The 16,315-nt window shown below is 36.3% G+C and overlaps 2 protein-coding genes across 4 annotated transcripts in view; one reads left to right on the top strand and one right to left on the bottom strand.

Moving 5' to 3' along the window:
- The window catches only part of STK26 (serine/threonine kinase 26), a 97,286-nt gene extending 84,943 nt beyond the window's left edge, over positions 1–12,343 (top strand). For 2 of the 3 annotated variants that reach the window (XM_036271217.1, XM_036271219.1), the window contains 5 exons: positions 6,218–6,366; positions 7,935–8,028; positions 8,893–8,955; positions 9,036–9,172; positions 10,587–12,343. In XM_036271217.1, the coding sequence (XP_036127110.1) occupies positions 6,218–6,366; positions 7,935–8,028; positions 8,893–8,955; positions 9,036–9,172; positions 10,587–10,611 (468 nt within the window). In that variant the 3' untranslated portion in view covers positions 10,612–12,343. The remainder of the gene's footprint in view (positions 1–6,217; positions 6,367–7,934; positions 8,029–8,892; positions 8,956–9,035; positions 9,173–10,586) is intronic. The other variant, XM_036271218.1, reaches the window with a different exon arrangement.
- A 2,016-nt stretch (positions 12,344–14,359) lies between these two features.
- FRMD7 (FERM domain containing 7) overlaps positions 14,360–16,315 on the bottom strand; it is a 67,454-nt gene continuing 65,498 nt past the window's right edge. The window contains 1 exon segment of the mRNA XM_036270074.1: positions 14,360–15,442. Coding sequence (XP_036125967.1) covers positions 14,360–15,442 — 1,083 coding nt within the window.

The raw sequence follows: 16,315 nt of genomic DNA on the forward strand, positions 1-16,315 counted from the left end.
CAGGTCCCTCCATGTCGTCTCAAAGGATAAGAGATCTTTCTTTCTTACCGCTGCATAGTACTCCATTGTGTATATGTACCACAGCTTTTTTATCCATTCGTCTACTGGTGGACACTTGGGCTGTTTCCAGATCTTAGCTATTGTAAATAGTGCTGCTATGAACATGGGGGTACATATATCCTTCCTGATTGGTGTTTCAGGCTTCTTAGGGTATATTCCCAGCACTGGGATCACTGGGTCAAATGGAAGTTCAATTTTTAATTTTTTGAGGTAGCACCATATTGTTTTCCAAAGTGGCTGCACCAGTCTGCATTCCCACCAGCAGTGTATTAGAGTCCCCTTTTCTCCACACCCTCGCCAACACTTGTTGTTTGATGATTTGTTGATGGCGGCCATTCTGACAGGTGTGAGGTGATACCTCATTGTTGTTTTAATTTGCATCTCTCTGATGATTAGTGATGTTCAGCATTTCTTCATATGTCTCTCAGCCATTTGTATGTCCTGTTTGGAGAGGTGTCTATTCAGCTCCTCTGCCCATTTTTTTAATTGGGTTCTTTGTCTTCCTTTTGTGGAGTTGTATGAGCACTCTATATATATTGGAAATTAACCCCTTATCTGATACATCATTGGCAATGATGTTCTCCCATACAGTGGGTTACCTTTCCATTTTGATGATTGTTTCTTTTGCTGTGCAGAAGCTTTTTAGTTTGATGGAGTCCCATGTGTTCATTTTCTCCTTTATTTCTGTTGCCTTAGGTGAGGTATCAGTGAAAATTCTGCTCCATATGATGTCCGAAATTTTGTTGCCTACATTTTCTTCTAGGATTTTTATGGATTCACGGGTCACATTTAAGTCTTTTATCCATTTTGAGTTTATTGTTGTGTATGGTGTAAGTTGATGGTCTAGTTTTATTTTTTTGCATGTAGCTGTCTAATTTTCCCAACACCATTTATTAAAGAGGCTGTCTGTACTCCACTGTATGCTCTTGCCACCTTTGTCAAATATTAATTGAGCATATTGCCTTGGGTCCATTTCTGGGTTCTCTGTTCTGTTCCACTGGTCTATATGCCTGTTCTTGTTCCCGTACCAGGCTGTGTTGATTACAGTGGCTTTGAAGTATAACCTGAAATCTGGTTTTGTGATCCCTCCAACTTTGTTCTTCCTTTTCAGGATTGCTGTGGTTATTCGAGGTCTTTTTTGGTTCCATATGAACTTTTGAAGTACTTGTTCTAATTCTGTGAAGTATGCCGTTGGTGTTTTGATGGGGATTGCATTGAATCTATAGATTGCTTTGGGTAGTATGGACATTTTAATGATGATAATTCTCCCAATCCATGAACAGGGGAAGTGTTTCCACTTTTTATATCTCCCTCCATTTCTTTTTTCAATGACCTGTAGTTTTCTGCAAATAAGTCCTTTACTTCTTTGGTTAAGTTTATTCCTAGGTATCTTAATTTTTTGCCATAATGGTAAATGGGATTTTTTGCTTAGTTTCTCTTTCTGTGAGTTCATCATTGGTGTATAAGAATGCCATTGATTTCTTGACATTAATTTTGTATCTTGCTACTTTTTCAAATTCATTTATTAAGTCTGGTAAACTTTTGATGGAGTCTTTGGGGTTTTCTATGTATAGTATCTTGTCATCTGCAAATAATGACAGTTTCACTTCCTACTTTCCAAGTTGGATCACTTTTATTTTTTCTTCCTGTCTGATTCCTATGGCTAAGACTTCCAGTACTATGTTAAAGAGGAGTGGTGAAAGTGGGCATCCTTGCCTTGTTCCTCTTCTTAAGGGAAATGCTTTTAGTTTTTGCCCATTGAGTATGATGTTTGCTATAGGTCTTTCATATATGGCCTTTATTATGTCTAGATATGATCCCTCTATTCCCACACTGCTGAACGTTTTTATCAGAAATGGATGCTGGATTTTGTCAAAGGCTTTTTCAGCATCTATTGATATTATCATGTGGTTTTTATTCTTCATATTATTTAAGTGGTGTATCACATTTATGGATTTGCCAATATTGTACCAGCCTTGCATCCCTGGCGTGAATCCCACTTGGTCATGGTGGATAATTTTTTTGTGTATTGCTGGATCCGATTTGGTAGTATTTTGTTCAGGATTATGGCATCTATGTTCATCAGGGATATTGGCCTGTAGTTTTCTTTCTTTGTTGTGTCTTTTTCTGGTTTTGGAATTAGAATTATGCTGGCATCATACAATGTGTTTGGAAGTCTTCCTTCTTCTTGAATTTTTTGAAATAGTTTGAGGAGAATGAGTATTTGTGCTTCTTTGAATGTTCGGTAAAACTCCCCCGTGAAGCCATTCGGGCCTGGGCTTTTGTTTCCTGGGAGAGTGTTGATTACATCTTCAATTTCTTCTGTTTTTATTGATCTGTTCAAGTTTTCTATCTCTTCCTGATCTAGTTTTGCGAGACTATGTGTTTCTAGAAATTTGTCCATTTCGCTTAGATTGTTGAATTTGTTGCATACAATTGTTCATAGTAGTTGTTAACGATCGTTTGTATTTCTGTGGTGTCAGTTTTTATCTCTCCTCTTTCATTTCTGCTTCTGTGTATTTGGGTTCTCTCTCTTTGTTTCTTGGTGAGTCTAGCTAAGGGTCCATCAATCTTGTTTATCTTTTTGTAAAACCAGCTCTTTGTTTTATTTGTCCTTTGAATTGTTTTTTTCGTCTCTATGTCATTTATTTCTGCTCTGGTCTTTACTACTTCCTTCTATCTACTTGCTCTGGGGTTTTATTTTTGTTTGCTCTCTAGTTCTTTAAGTTGTGAGATTAGATAGTCTATTAGAGATTTTTCTTCTTTTTTGAGGTAGGCCTGTAGTGCTATGAACGTCCCTCTCAGAACTGCTTTCGCTGCATCCCATAGATTTTGTGTTGTTGTGTGTTCATTTTTATTGGTTTCCAGGAATTTTTTTATTTCTTCCTTGATCTCCTCAGTGACCCATTCATTGTTTAATAACATGCTCTTTAGTTTCCATGTGTTCAAATGTCTTTGTATGTTCTTCTTGCAATTGATTTCTAGTTTCATGCCATTGTGATCTGAGAAGAAGCTTGATATAATTTCAATCTTCTTGAACTTGTAGAGACTTAGTTTGTGCCCTAACATGTGGTCTGTCTATGATAATGTCTCATGTGCACTTGAGAAGAATATGAATTCTGTAGTTTTGGGGTGTAGTTCTCTGTAGATATCTATTAAATCCATTTTGTCTAGTGCTTCATTTAGAGTCTCTGTTTCCCTGCTAATTTTTTGTCTAGAGGATCTATCCAGCGATATCAGTGTGGTGGTGAAGTCCCCGGCTATGATTGTATTGCTATTGATTTCTCCTTTGAAGTCCTCCAGAAGTTTTTTAATATATTTTGCTGCTCCTATATTGGGTGCATATATGTATATCAAGGTTATATCTTCCTGTTGGATAGATCCTTTCAATATTATGTAGTGGTCTTCTTTGTCTCTAATTATGGCCTTCATTTTGAAATCTATTTTATCAGATATGAGTATTGCTTCCCCAGCCTTTTTTTTTTTTTTCTATTTGTTTGCTAGGACAACTTTTTTTCCATCCCTTCACTTTCAACCTATGTGAGTCTGTTGTTGTGAGGTGGGTCTCTTGTAAACAACATATAGATGAGTCATGCTTTCTTATCCAATCAGCTACTATTTGTCTTTTTTATGGGAGCATTCAATCCATTTAGGTTTAAGGTGATTATTGATATGTACTTATTTATTGCCATTTTTGTTTAGTGTGGTTCTATTTTTCTTCCTATTTTCCCTGCTAATTACAGCAGTCCTTTTAACATTTCTTGCAGTGCTGGTTTGGTGGTAATGTATTCACTTAGCCTTTTTTTGTCTGAAAAGCTGTTTATTTGACCTTCTATTTTGAATGATAGCCTTGCTGGGTAGAGTAGTCTTGGATTCAGAACCTTGTTTTTCATGATCTTGATTACTTTATGCCATTCCCTTCTGGCCTGTAGTGTTTCTTGTGAGAAGTCAGCTGGGAGCCTTATGGGGTTTCCTTTGTAGGTAACCTGTTGCTTATCTCTTGCTGCCTTTAGGAATCTCTCTTTGTCTTTAATTTTTGGCATTTTAATTACTATGTGTCTTGGTGTGGGCTTGTTTGGGTTCTTCTTACTTGGGGCTCTCTGTGCTTCTTGAACTTGAATGCCTCCTTCCTTTACTAATATAGGAAAATTTTCTCTCAGTATTTCTTTAAATATATTCTCTAACCATTGCTTATTTTCTTCTTCTTCAGGGACTCCTATGATGCGAATATTATTCCGTGTCCAGTTGTCCCACAGTTCTCTTAAGCTGCGTTCCTGTTTTTTAATCGTTATTTCCTTTTGGTTTTCTGATTGGTTGATTTTTTCTAACCTGTGTTCTAATTCACTGATCCGGTCCTCAGCTTACCCTACTCTGCTTTTTAGACTTTCCAATGTGTTTTTCATTTCTGATATGTTATTCTTAATTTTTTTCTGTTGGTTTTTAATTTGCAACTGGTTGATTGTCAACATTTCTATGTCTTTACTCATGGTGCTCATATCCTTACACATGCTTTTAGCTTCCTCAACACCATGGCTCTAAATTCTAGTTCTGTTAACTTGCTTAACTGCACCTCGTTTATCTCATCTTCGGTAGAAGTCTCTTGTTCTTTCATTTTGCTTTTATTTCTGTTTTTCACCATTTTGGCTATCACACTGGGCTTTGGAGTCTGCCTAATTTTCCCTGTGGGCGTTGGTGTTCTGCTGTTTGTGGTTCCCTCTCCTGGGTTTGGATGAGCCAGGAGGACCCACTTTAAACACCACCTTCAAGTCTTAGCTTTTCTGGTTAGTGTTGCTAGCCCAGGGAATGGTAGTTATCCTCTAGTTTTTTTTGTTTTGTTTTTTTTTTTGCCTGGAGGCTGTTAGTAGTGGTCACCTGAAGACCCTTGGTTTCTGAGTTCCCTGAAAAACTCCCTCAGGTGCTCAGTGTAAGAGGATTTCCCGAAGTAGGGGATTCTGCTGGTTGTTAATGGGCCTCAAATAGCATTTCAATGGCCACTAGGTGGGATGGAATCTCTGAGGGAGGAGCCTCTGCCTCACCTCTCCCTAGGGCCCTGGGAAGGAGTAAAATGACCACAGTCCTGCATGGCTGCACTCAGCGAAAGCTCTTAGAACCCTCCAAAACCTGAGTGTCCCCACACAGTTCCGGTCCATTCTGCCTTCCCTCTGCTGAAGCCCAAGGTGAGTGGCTGCTGCCAATTTAGCCTCTGTCTAGATTCTTCATCGTGGAGCCGCCTGGGACTTTTAACTTGAGAGTGCTGCTTCCAGCCAAGGGCGGCCACGGCTGTGGCACCAGCAAAGGGTTTTGCACTCAGCAGAAGCTCCAGGACTGAGCCAATGTAGCGGGACACTGCTGGGGTGGCAGCACCTTCCAGCAGAGTCCCCTGGTCCCTGCGAGTCTGTGCGGCACCAGCCAAGGGCTTAGCAAGCAGAGTTTTCAGGAGTCAGCCTGGGTAGTAGCGTCCCGCCGAGTCCCCTGGTCGGAACCAGTCCGTGCCAGCCCGTGCAACAGCCGAGGGCTTGGCAGGCAGCAGAATTCGCAGGACTCAGGCGGGGTTGCAATGGAGGCGGTAGCAGCAGCTTCCCACTGCCAGTCTCCTGGTCCCCTCCCAGGCCGCTGCAGACCGTGGGCTCCCGGCCCCTCTCGCATCCTCGCAAGCCTACCTGGATTGAGTCAGTGTCCCTGGTTATTTGGTCCTCCAAGGTGTCTTTCGGTTGCCCCTTCCTGAAGATTTGCCTTTATTTTCATTGTGAATCCAGTTTGGTCCTGGGAGATGGTCTGTGTAGCTCCATTCACTCCGCCGCCATTTTTTCTTCTCACTCACTAGTTTTCTTTGTTTAATATATAGTAAATAAAATATAAGTATTGAAAAGTTTTTAAATTTTTACTTTGTTTTCAAAATCCTGCCATGTGTTTCTCTGCTTTTGAAAAGGCCCTGACTGCCAGTTTGCTGGTAGATAGGCTATCTTTTGCCCATTGAGCTTAAACAAATTAGTACCAAGGCAATGAGTTTAATTTGGTTGCCTTGAGCCATTTAAAAAATAGAATTTGCTATAGAATTTTAGTTTATATTTATGTATACAGACATACTTGCAAACCTTTCAACTTAATAATTGAAATGATTTCTTACCCTCTTCAGTCATCATTTTTTTTCCCTTAGCGTCCTACAGCTAAAGAACTTCTGAAACACAAATTCATTGTAAAAAATTCAAAGAAGACTTCTTATCTCACTGAATTGATCGATCGATTTAAGAGATGGAAGGCAGAAGGACACAGTGATGATGAATCTGATTCTGAGGGCTCTGATTCGTATGTACAAATTATTTTATTTTTATTATATAGCCTGTTTTAATATTGTATATATTTTAACTGTGATCCAGTATGCTTTCTCTAGCATAAATTTTAAACCATATTTCATAGTTTTACTTTAGAAACAGTGAAAGTCTTTTAAAATCAGTCTGTGGAGTACCATTAAATTGAAAATGTGTTTTTCATGGAAGTGAATTGCACTAGTTTTAAATGGTCTCAGTGTAACCCCTAGTGGATACTTGAGTATATTACAAAATTTTGGAATTATATTTTATTAAAGGTGCTATATTATTTTGCCCAAAATGATAAGGAGCTATGTCTTTTCATACTTTGTTGCCAACCTGCAAAGGTCTTCTGAAGAAATGACCTGCAGGCCTTTCCCATCTCTTGGCCATGAACTAAACCATAATCAGATGGTACATTTAAATACAGTAAGTCCTTACTGAACATCGTTGATAGGTTCTTGGAAACTACAAAGTGAAACCAAATATCATATAATGAAATCAATTTTACCATAGAATAATCAATAGAAACAAGAAGTAAGTTTCTATGATATATGTCTGGTCACAAAAACACCACCAAACATCTAAATAAAGCATTGAAATAAATGTAAGCTACACCTACATTTAAGAAAGATGAATAAAAACAAGTCAGATAATGATTTTCCAGCCTGCTCATTCCAATTCAGGGTCATGGGTCAATGGTGCCTTTCCCAGTATCTCAGAGTAAAAGGCAGAACCTTTCCATCACAGGGCCCCTTACATAAACCCACACTCTCTCAGAGTGGGGCAACTTAGACACACCATTTCACCTCACATGCACATCTTTGGGATGTGGGAGGAAACTGGAGTATCTGGAGAAAACCCACGCAGACATGGGGGAGAACACTGAACACAGAGATTGTTGCCCCAGCTGGGAATCTATTCTTTTTTTACCATCATCAACATTATAATGAAACAATGTATTCAAGGGACCTGCTAAATTTATTTATATAGATTTGTACCCCCTAAAAAGTTGCACTGCTTTTTAACTGCAGCATTTACGTTAATATTTTAGTCTCTAAGTCCATAACTTAATTTAGATTAGAAAAGTCTATAGACTAAACCAGAATTTGCTCCTCCACTGGCTGAAACTCTGAGAGTCCTGCATTGATGAGAAATTGCCTAACTTTTGAAAGGGATGAAAAATAAAACCAGAATAGTGTTTACAACCTGTACTAATGGTTCCATTGGCCTTAGCTGCCCATGAGAGTTGCTCATGGAGCCTTAAAAAAATAAACCACACTATAGGATATCCTGATTCAGTCAGTGAGGAGGGTTAGGTGCAGGGCTTTATATATGGTAATAGGTCTCCATATGTGACTATGATGCACATTTAGAGTTGAGAACCATTACTATTCTTCAGTAAAATGTAGTATCTACCTGAAACTGAGATCAAATTCTTTCTTATGTTATGCCATTTTATACATTGGGACAGTCTCCCTTTAGAGTTTGACTGCATTGTTTTGGCATTTTCACCGAGCTGAATTATTTAGGAACTTATTGAAATATCTTTGGCAATAATTCTAGGGAATCCACCAGCAGGGAAAATAATACTCATCCTGAATGGAGCTTTACCACCGTGCGAAAGAAGCCTGATCCAAAGAAACTGCAAAATGGGACAGTATGTAAATGGAAATGATCACTTCCTCCTGATAGACTTCTTCAAACTATGTAGTGAGATTTCAGTGGTCAAAATTGTTGAAATTTAATACACCTAAATGCCTACCTCACTGTGTCCCTAGTATACTTCATTTGCCATTATTTGTGAGCTAATTAAGAAAAGCTGTGGTACGTGTACACGATGGAATACTATGCAGCTGTAAGAAAGAAAGATCTCTTATCCTTTGAGATGACATGGAGGGACCTGGAGAGTATTATGTTAAGCGAAATAAGCCAGTCAGAGAAAGACAAGTATCACATGATCTCACTTATTTGTGGAATATAATGAACAAAATAAGGTGATGAACAAAATAGACCCAGAGACATAGAAGTAGGGTTCAGACTGACAAACTCTAGAGGAAGGGATGGGGGTATGGGAAGAGATAAACCAAAGAAGTATGCATATAAGTGTAACCAATGGACATAGACAACAATGCTGAGGGGGAAGGCAGGAATGGGAGGAGGGTGTCAATGGGGGAGAAAGGAGAAACATCTGTAACAGAAATAAATTAATTAAATAACAATAAATAAATAAATTGGAGTGGGGAGAGAAGGTCATAGAAGTAATTTATGTGTCCACTGGTATAATTATAAATGCATTTTACCTAGAGATATTTATATATCCAGTGGAATCATGGATATGGTAATCCTAAAAGTTAGAAGCCTTCTGGATGATGAATGGGAATTAGTGATGGGAAGAAAGCATGGGGATTTGCCTTATATTGGGTCTTTTGGTGGGAGGATTCAAATTAATACACATTTACTATAGAAAAACATGAATGAATATTTTAATTTCATGTATCTAATCTATATTATTTGTTCAAAGGAGAAAGACCTTGTGCAAACCCTGAGCTGTTTGTCTATGATAATAACACCTACATTTGCTGAAGTAAGTAGATTCCTCATCATTGACTAGATATCTTAAGAAGTAAAGTAATTTTAAATGTTATGGCTATTGATCTTTCTCAGCTTAAACAGCAGGATGAGAATAATGCTAGCAGGAATCAGGCAATTGAAGAACTCGAGAAAAGTATTGCTGTGGCTGAAGCCACCTGTCCTGGCATCATAGATAAAATGGTGAAGAAATTAATTGAGAAATTTCAAAAGTAAGTTTGAAATGTCATTTTAACAAAAAGTATTTTGACATTTTCTATTGGATGTTAATTTATGATGCAATCTAATTACCTTGATTCAATCATTACAATTATTCCTTACAAAATCACTTTTTAATAGTTGTATGCTTAAAAACTTTTATTCTACAAAACATCAACTGTAAATTGTATTGTGTATTCACCACCCCATGTCAAGTCTCCTCCCATCACCACTTATCCTCCCTTTACCCTCTTCTACCTCCCCCCACCCCCTTTTCCCTCTGGTAATCACCATGCAGTTGTCTGTGTCTATGTGGATATTTTTTTTTTTTTTGCTTAAACCTATGTAATTTTATTAGACAATGTCACCCTAATAAACTGAATTAAAAAGAAGAAAAAAGACACCCTGGCTACTTTGGCTCAGTGGTTGGAGCATCGGCCTGTGGCCCAGAGAGTCTTGGGTTCAGTTCCTGCTAGGGGCACATACCAAAAAAAAAAAAAAAATGAAGAAGAAGAACAAAATGTAAATGGTATTTTTTGTCATCCATCTTAAACATTAGCTTTTGGAATTGTTATCTTCAGGCATTACAAAGTAATTTTCCACTGAATGAAATGGCTTGCCACCCCCCCCCCTCACCTCACTGCTGGTAGGAGTATAGATAAAAGGTTATATATGTAGAATATTTTTATTTGGGCCCTTATAAACACAATTTAGGAATGCTTTCATTTTTGCCACTACTCTCATCACACCACTATTTACATATTTTCCAGTGCTAAAGTTCATAAACTGAATCCCCATAAAATAAGTTAAGGAAAGGATTTTAGGTAGAGGAACTTGATGAAGACTACAAAGATTCCTTATAATTAACTTTAGTTTCTATACCATATCTTAAACTATTGGTTTAATTTTTGTTCACATTCAACAAAGTCCTTATATATAATTTAAAAATTATCTTTTTAACAAGGCTTCTGTATGCATACACAACTCCTTAGCTCAAGCAAGTTATAAAGCAATACCAATTTTAGCCTTAGCCCCATTATATCGCTTCCCAGTTCATCTTTATTTGTTATGTCACTGGCATAAGTAGGAACAAACTATACAGCCTGCAAAAGCACACACTCTCATAGACCTTTCTATCTGATAAAGCCTACTTATAAACTAAAACTCCTCTTAAAATCCCTTAGATTTTAATGGAAAACCCTCCTGTCTTTTCTAATTTGTAAAAAAAAAAAAAAATCAATTGACAATTGTAAAATCAAATGTAGAAGGGATTTTTGAACTTCTTTATATTTTTAACATCTACATTTTATTATTCAATAGAAAGGAATTAATTTGTGGAATTAGTTTTTTTATTGCAGATTTTATACAGATGAGAAATATAAACATGCATACTTGTATATCAATTTAAGTTTTTTCTTAATTTCATAGGTGTTCAGCAGATGAATCACCGTAAGAAACTTATTATTGGCTTTCATTTCATACAGACCCAGAGAAATCCACCAAAGTTACTTTAAGCTTAATAATGCTTAACTCATGAGCTCCACATGCCTTTTGGATCTTTGCAACATTGAAGATGTAGAAGAAGTTATTCAACTATTTTGTGATGGTGTTTATCGTTTTATATTTTAAAGAGATTATTTTGTAAAGAATAACTTTTAATACTATAGTTTCATCTGTTTTCTAGTAAATGTTGAGATTCAGTTTTGCTTTTAGATATCATTATTACTTAAGTTACTAGGATGATACCTTTCATGTTTTGATCTTTAGTTAACTATACACTAATGAAACATGCAGGTTTTTCAGAGTCATTCTAAATATTCAACTTTCGTAAATCATCAAGCCTCAAAATGCTTTTATTTTTTAACACAAGTAGGTTCTAAAAATGACTGTTGGTGGGGAGGTGCAAACAAGTCATACCTTCTTAAAAGAGAAGTTTTTAATAAACTCTTGGAAATGGTACCTGGAAAAGTATTGACTCTTCTACAAAGGTAGCTCGATGACAATCACATTGAAGAGCCCTGTGTTTAAAGCATTTATAGGCAACATGTAGCAACAGAGGTACTTGGTGTGCAGTATTTACCTTCTCTGTTAGAAGAGGAAATTAACCCTTATTTAACATGGTTGGGGATTTAGTGAAATACCAAATAACCAAGGATGGGTTTTTGGTAATACTGTAGAAATTAGTCATGCTTCATTTTAAAAATCTTCAGTTCAAATAGCATATTACATGCTTGGATTTGGGGAGCTTAAAAAGCTTATCTTCATGTTATTAAATACCTGATCAACAGGTAGGAAAATAATTTACACCAGCATATTTTTGTTGTGGTAGTAAAATATGCTATAAACTATTTATACATTTTTGTTCTTCATAATTATCCAGTACATAAGCATCATTTGTTCATTTTTGAAAGGGTATTTAAATAGGCATTTTTTTAGTTAATATGAAAGTAACCATAGTACAAGATGATTTCTGTCTGTACAAAGATAAGTTAGACTATATAGTTAATTTTCAGTTATATTTATATACTGTCATGTGGGTAATACCTTTTTTAAAGCCCAATATATATATTAAGCCTGCCTGAGTTCTGAACAGTAGTATAATTGTTTATATTAATTTTGATAGCTAATGTTTTATTGTTTGGAATTGCACAATTTGGTTTTTGCACAAAAGTCATTTTTAAAAATCTGAATAATTGCCAAGTATTAGAAAAAAAGATATTCTTCAAGTAAAGAATACAGTTTTTAGTCAAAGTGGTCATTGCCTCCTCTCTTTTTTGTAATAATAAAGACAGTTGAATAAGTTGCTGTCATGTCACATGCCAAGAAAATCATTTTCATTGGTGCCTATACTCTAACAATTACTTTTAACACATTGTATTTTGAAGTAATGGTTCAGTTAAAATATCCACCTTCTATGTAACTGAAACTCAATTATAGTTTATAGTCTGTAGAGGTCAGAACATTAATTTCTTATTCATATCATGAATTAAAAGAATATTTTTGTAAATATAAAAGCAACCAATTTATAAACTGATTATTTGAAACTTTAGAAGACAACTACATCATGAATAGAAATTGTATTGCTTATCATTGTAGTTATTAGTCCTGTAAGCTATTTCTAGGTGAAGCATACTCCAGTGTTTAAGAGTGGAGGGGTAAAAAATAAATATTTAAATTTCATGGTCCTCGATGTTTGTTTTCTTGAGGGCTGTATGGTGTGGTATTTTAATTGTTTCAAATTATTTTTCCTTTGTCCATTGGTTTATTGTTGGAATTTTATCACCAATATTTTCATTGGAAACTAAAGGCTATTCTTGATATTTTATTAAGCATTGGTTACAGCTACAGTGACTATATGTCCTCATTTTTGCCTCTTGTCCTGACAAAATTATAAATAGAGTCCTCTTCACTCAAAAATGTTCTAGGTTGGACAATAAATTATATGGTCCTCCTGATTATAGTTTTTATTAGGAAATCTTACAAAAATTTGAATCCTGTAGTTCTCTGGGGAAAACAAATTTTATAAAGACCTGTAGTAATTGAAACAAGAAACAGCATACAAGCCTAAACAAATTTGAGTTTTTCCTAGAGGAAAGGTCAAAGATGAACTTAATATAGGTTTGAGGATGTATAGGATTAATGTACAGGTGACTGGACTTCAATAGTGGGGTGGGCAAAAGTAGGTTTACAATTGTGAGCATGCGAAACAGAGAGTTAATAAAGTTATTGTAATAACCGAAACCTGCATGGTTTTTTTCCATACAAACAACTGTAAACCAACTTTTCCCTACCCTTGCATATTCTTATTATAAACTAGCTATTCTAGACTTGTGAGCTTCTGGATATGCTCTCAGGAGAAGGAAAGAAAGTGCTTGAATATGGCAAAGGAGTAATGGAAGGTATATTAAAAGGGATTTTTCTGATGAAAAGACTAGGAGAGTAAGGAAACTATTTCATCCATCTTTTCTCCATTAAAGTAATATATGAAAATAGCTTGCTTATATAATTGCAACATTTTTTAAAATTTAGTACTTAACATTATCTTATAAATATGTTTTACTTAATATTAAAATCAACAAAAAAAATGATGTTCTTAAATAGAATGCTATGCCTTCCAGGAGGAATAGTAGAAAAATTCTGAATGGGTTAAGAATAGACTTTTGGTTTAACTCAGTCTGGTTTTATTACTATCTTTTTTCAGCTATCATAATTCTACCATTTTTTTTATCCCTGACTATACATTTTAATCTGTCTCCTTCCTTTTACGTGTTCTACAACTGTCCCTTCCCTTAGTAACCAGCTAGAACAAATAACTCCTGAAATTTATTAAAACAACAACAGAAAGGAAAACACTTACAGCTTATTTTTAATAAATAAATGGATTTCTATCAGTCTTTATTAAAATACTATTCATCTCATTTCCTTGCCTGCATACATAGAACAAGACATAGCAAAAAAATAAATCTTTGCAAGAGATTAAACAAACCAACAGTTAGCTTTTATCTTTTACTACATATAATAGATAAGAAGAGAGAAGTAATAAGTCAAACATTATTAGATCCTCAGAAGGCATTAGAAATTGATTAATTCATTCACTTCTGAGGTTTAGAATTCTTACAAGGCCTAGATAAATCATAAACTTGTGGCTGTTGAGAAAAATCTATGACACCATCTTGTTCCTGGGCCATGCTCCCCCTAATATATGTTATAAAAATTGAAGTTCTTAACATATTACAGGACCAATTTTACTGGACCCCACAAAGACAATGAGGACTGAAACCTTTAGTTATAGTACTAAGAACAAAATGACTAACAGTTGTGATCTACTAAATCACTAAATGACATCAGAAGCCAATTCTATATGCCAACCCACACTGTTACTATTCTTCAGTATTAAGAAGCCTGACCTTTATATATAATGTCTCTATGGGAAAATGTATCATGGAAATGACAAATACTCACTTCACCTTGCCACAATGCTAAGGAGGGGAGGGCGTGTTCCATAATCCCTTCAGAGGGAAAAGAATAGTAGAGGCTGACAAACAAGGCAGCAGTTGAATCTTTATAAGCTAAGTGCCTAACTTTGGAAGATTCCCTAAATACCAATAAATAGGAACTACGAAAATGGTTTATGCAGAAGGTTCCTTCTTTTTACCTAAGTTAGTAACAACTGGACCACAAATGGTCACGAGTGTACCCTTTTAAGCTAAAAATTAATTATATGGTTTTAACAAAGTCCTGTCTTCAGTAGTTTGTATATTGAAAGAAACATTTTCATTTTCTTCATCTAGCTGTAGACTACCAGAAGATAAGCGGATTCTGGGCATGGGCAACCTCATTTCTTTACCATACAAAGAGTAATAGTCTGTTTTAAGAATCTCTGGTTCAGAGTCACTGGATTCACTAGCTGCATATCTTTCTGCTTCTCCTTGATCCATTAGAACTGTTGGAAAATCCTGTTCTGCAAACATATAAGTAAACAGGTCAGCTTTACGACTCAGAGCAGGACAAGGCCCTAAAGGTCTAAATTCTGACCCAAAAGGGAAATGGATAGTTTTCATGTCTGATTGGCTCTGGGACCGCTTAGGGGGTTGCTCTTGAATATTATATGCAAATGCATCTTCTAAAGTTGGGTCTTCTAGATCTACATTGATGTTGCTCCTACCACTAGTCCTGGCCATAGCTTCTTGGATTTCTTGAAAGTTTTGCTGAAAGCTCTTCATTCTGATATTCCTTGGGCTTCTTTTGGCTGGTTTAATTGTAGTGGGATCTAGACAGCTATCTGGCTTTTCCCTTTCCTCTACCATGATTGGAGACCATCTGGGCACCTGGGGTGGTTTGTCCAAATAAAAAAAGACTTGGGAAGGCATATTATCAACCTGATGACCAGTACAAGGAATATAGGGCACATCTGTGTATGTTAGCCTCCTTACTGGACTCACTTTGCTTGTAAGGCCAGATGTGCTCATGTGATTGTCAGCAAATTTACAGCTTGTTTGGAAGGAGCTGAGAGGGCTTCTTTCCTCAAAGTAGTTTCTGGGATCAGTGTCAGGATCAGGATCAGTGTTAAAGACAGGATCAGTATAAATAAAAGAGAAAGAGGAACTGCTTTGTGACTGATGTAACGATGTGGGATCTGCCTCTGGTTTGGAATGCTCCGGCTCTGCTGCAAATGTCACCTCCACTGCAGAGTTTCTTCTACTGTCTAGCACAGGCTCAGATGCATGCACTCCATTCACATTTCGGCAGTACCCACTGCCACATGCTAGTCTCAAATCTTCCACCTTGAGAGAAAGGACATGTTGGTAAAAGAAGGAAAAATTCATTTGGTTGGGGTGGGATTAGGGATCTAAATTAGCTTTAACTCTTGCAAAGGGGATTTTCCACAAAGTTATTTCAAATCAAGTTCTATTCCAGGGTTAATAAATATATACAGAAAGGGTAATAATGTGTACCATATCCGAATTCATGTTCAAAAGACACACATGACACTATCCTTTCTCAATGCCATCCTACTCCCAGGCTCTGAGTTCTCTGTGTACTTCAGCAAGCATTGCACTTCAAGCAGTATGGTTTAGTACCTATATCAATGAGCCAGGAGTTCTGACTGCTGACCTGGCTCTGTCTTTGACTTACTCTATGACCTTAGGCAAGTCTTCTAACCTCATTGTTCAGCCTCCTGCCTATTTTCTGTAAAATGGTGATGAGGAGGCCTATGAATGGCATGAGGGAGTCATATATTAGATGGTACCTTTCAACATTATACCTTTGTGATGCCTTTCAGATAAAAACTGCCTATGACTTGAATGAAGACATGAGGGTTTCTGAGGCCTATAATTAACTTTTTTAGTGAGAGCAAAAGAAAATTTAACATAGTTCATACTATAACACTCAAATGAAGCCCTCGTCTCACAGTTCCAAGAGAAATAGCACTTTGTTCTTAAATTAAGTTACAGAATTATACAGCAAAAGTACTTTAAAATCTTAACCCAACACCTTATAGTTTCTTCTGTGCCTTAAGATTTTTATAGGTAAACAAGCAGAACTTTTATTTTTAAAAATACAAGCCATAGAAATTAATTTGATTCTACATTTTTCAATGTTAGCATTACAGATTGCAAATTAAATATGTTCCAGATCTTTCCAGTCAGTAAGGT

The sequence above is a fragment of the Molossus molossus genome, unplaced genomic scaffold (assembly GCF_014108415.1).
Source record: "Molossus molossus isolate mMolMol1 unplaced genomic scaffold, mMolMol1.p scaffold_m16_p_2, whole genome shotgun sequence".
In the NCBI taxonomy this organism is placed as follows: Eukaryota; Metazoa; Chordata; class Mammalia; order Chiroptera; family Molossidae; genus Molossus; species Molossus molossus.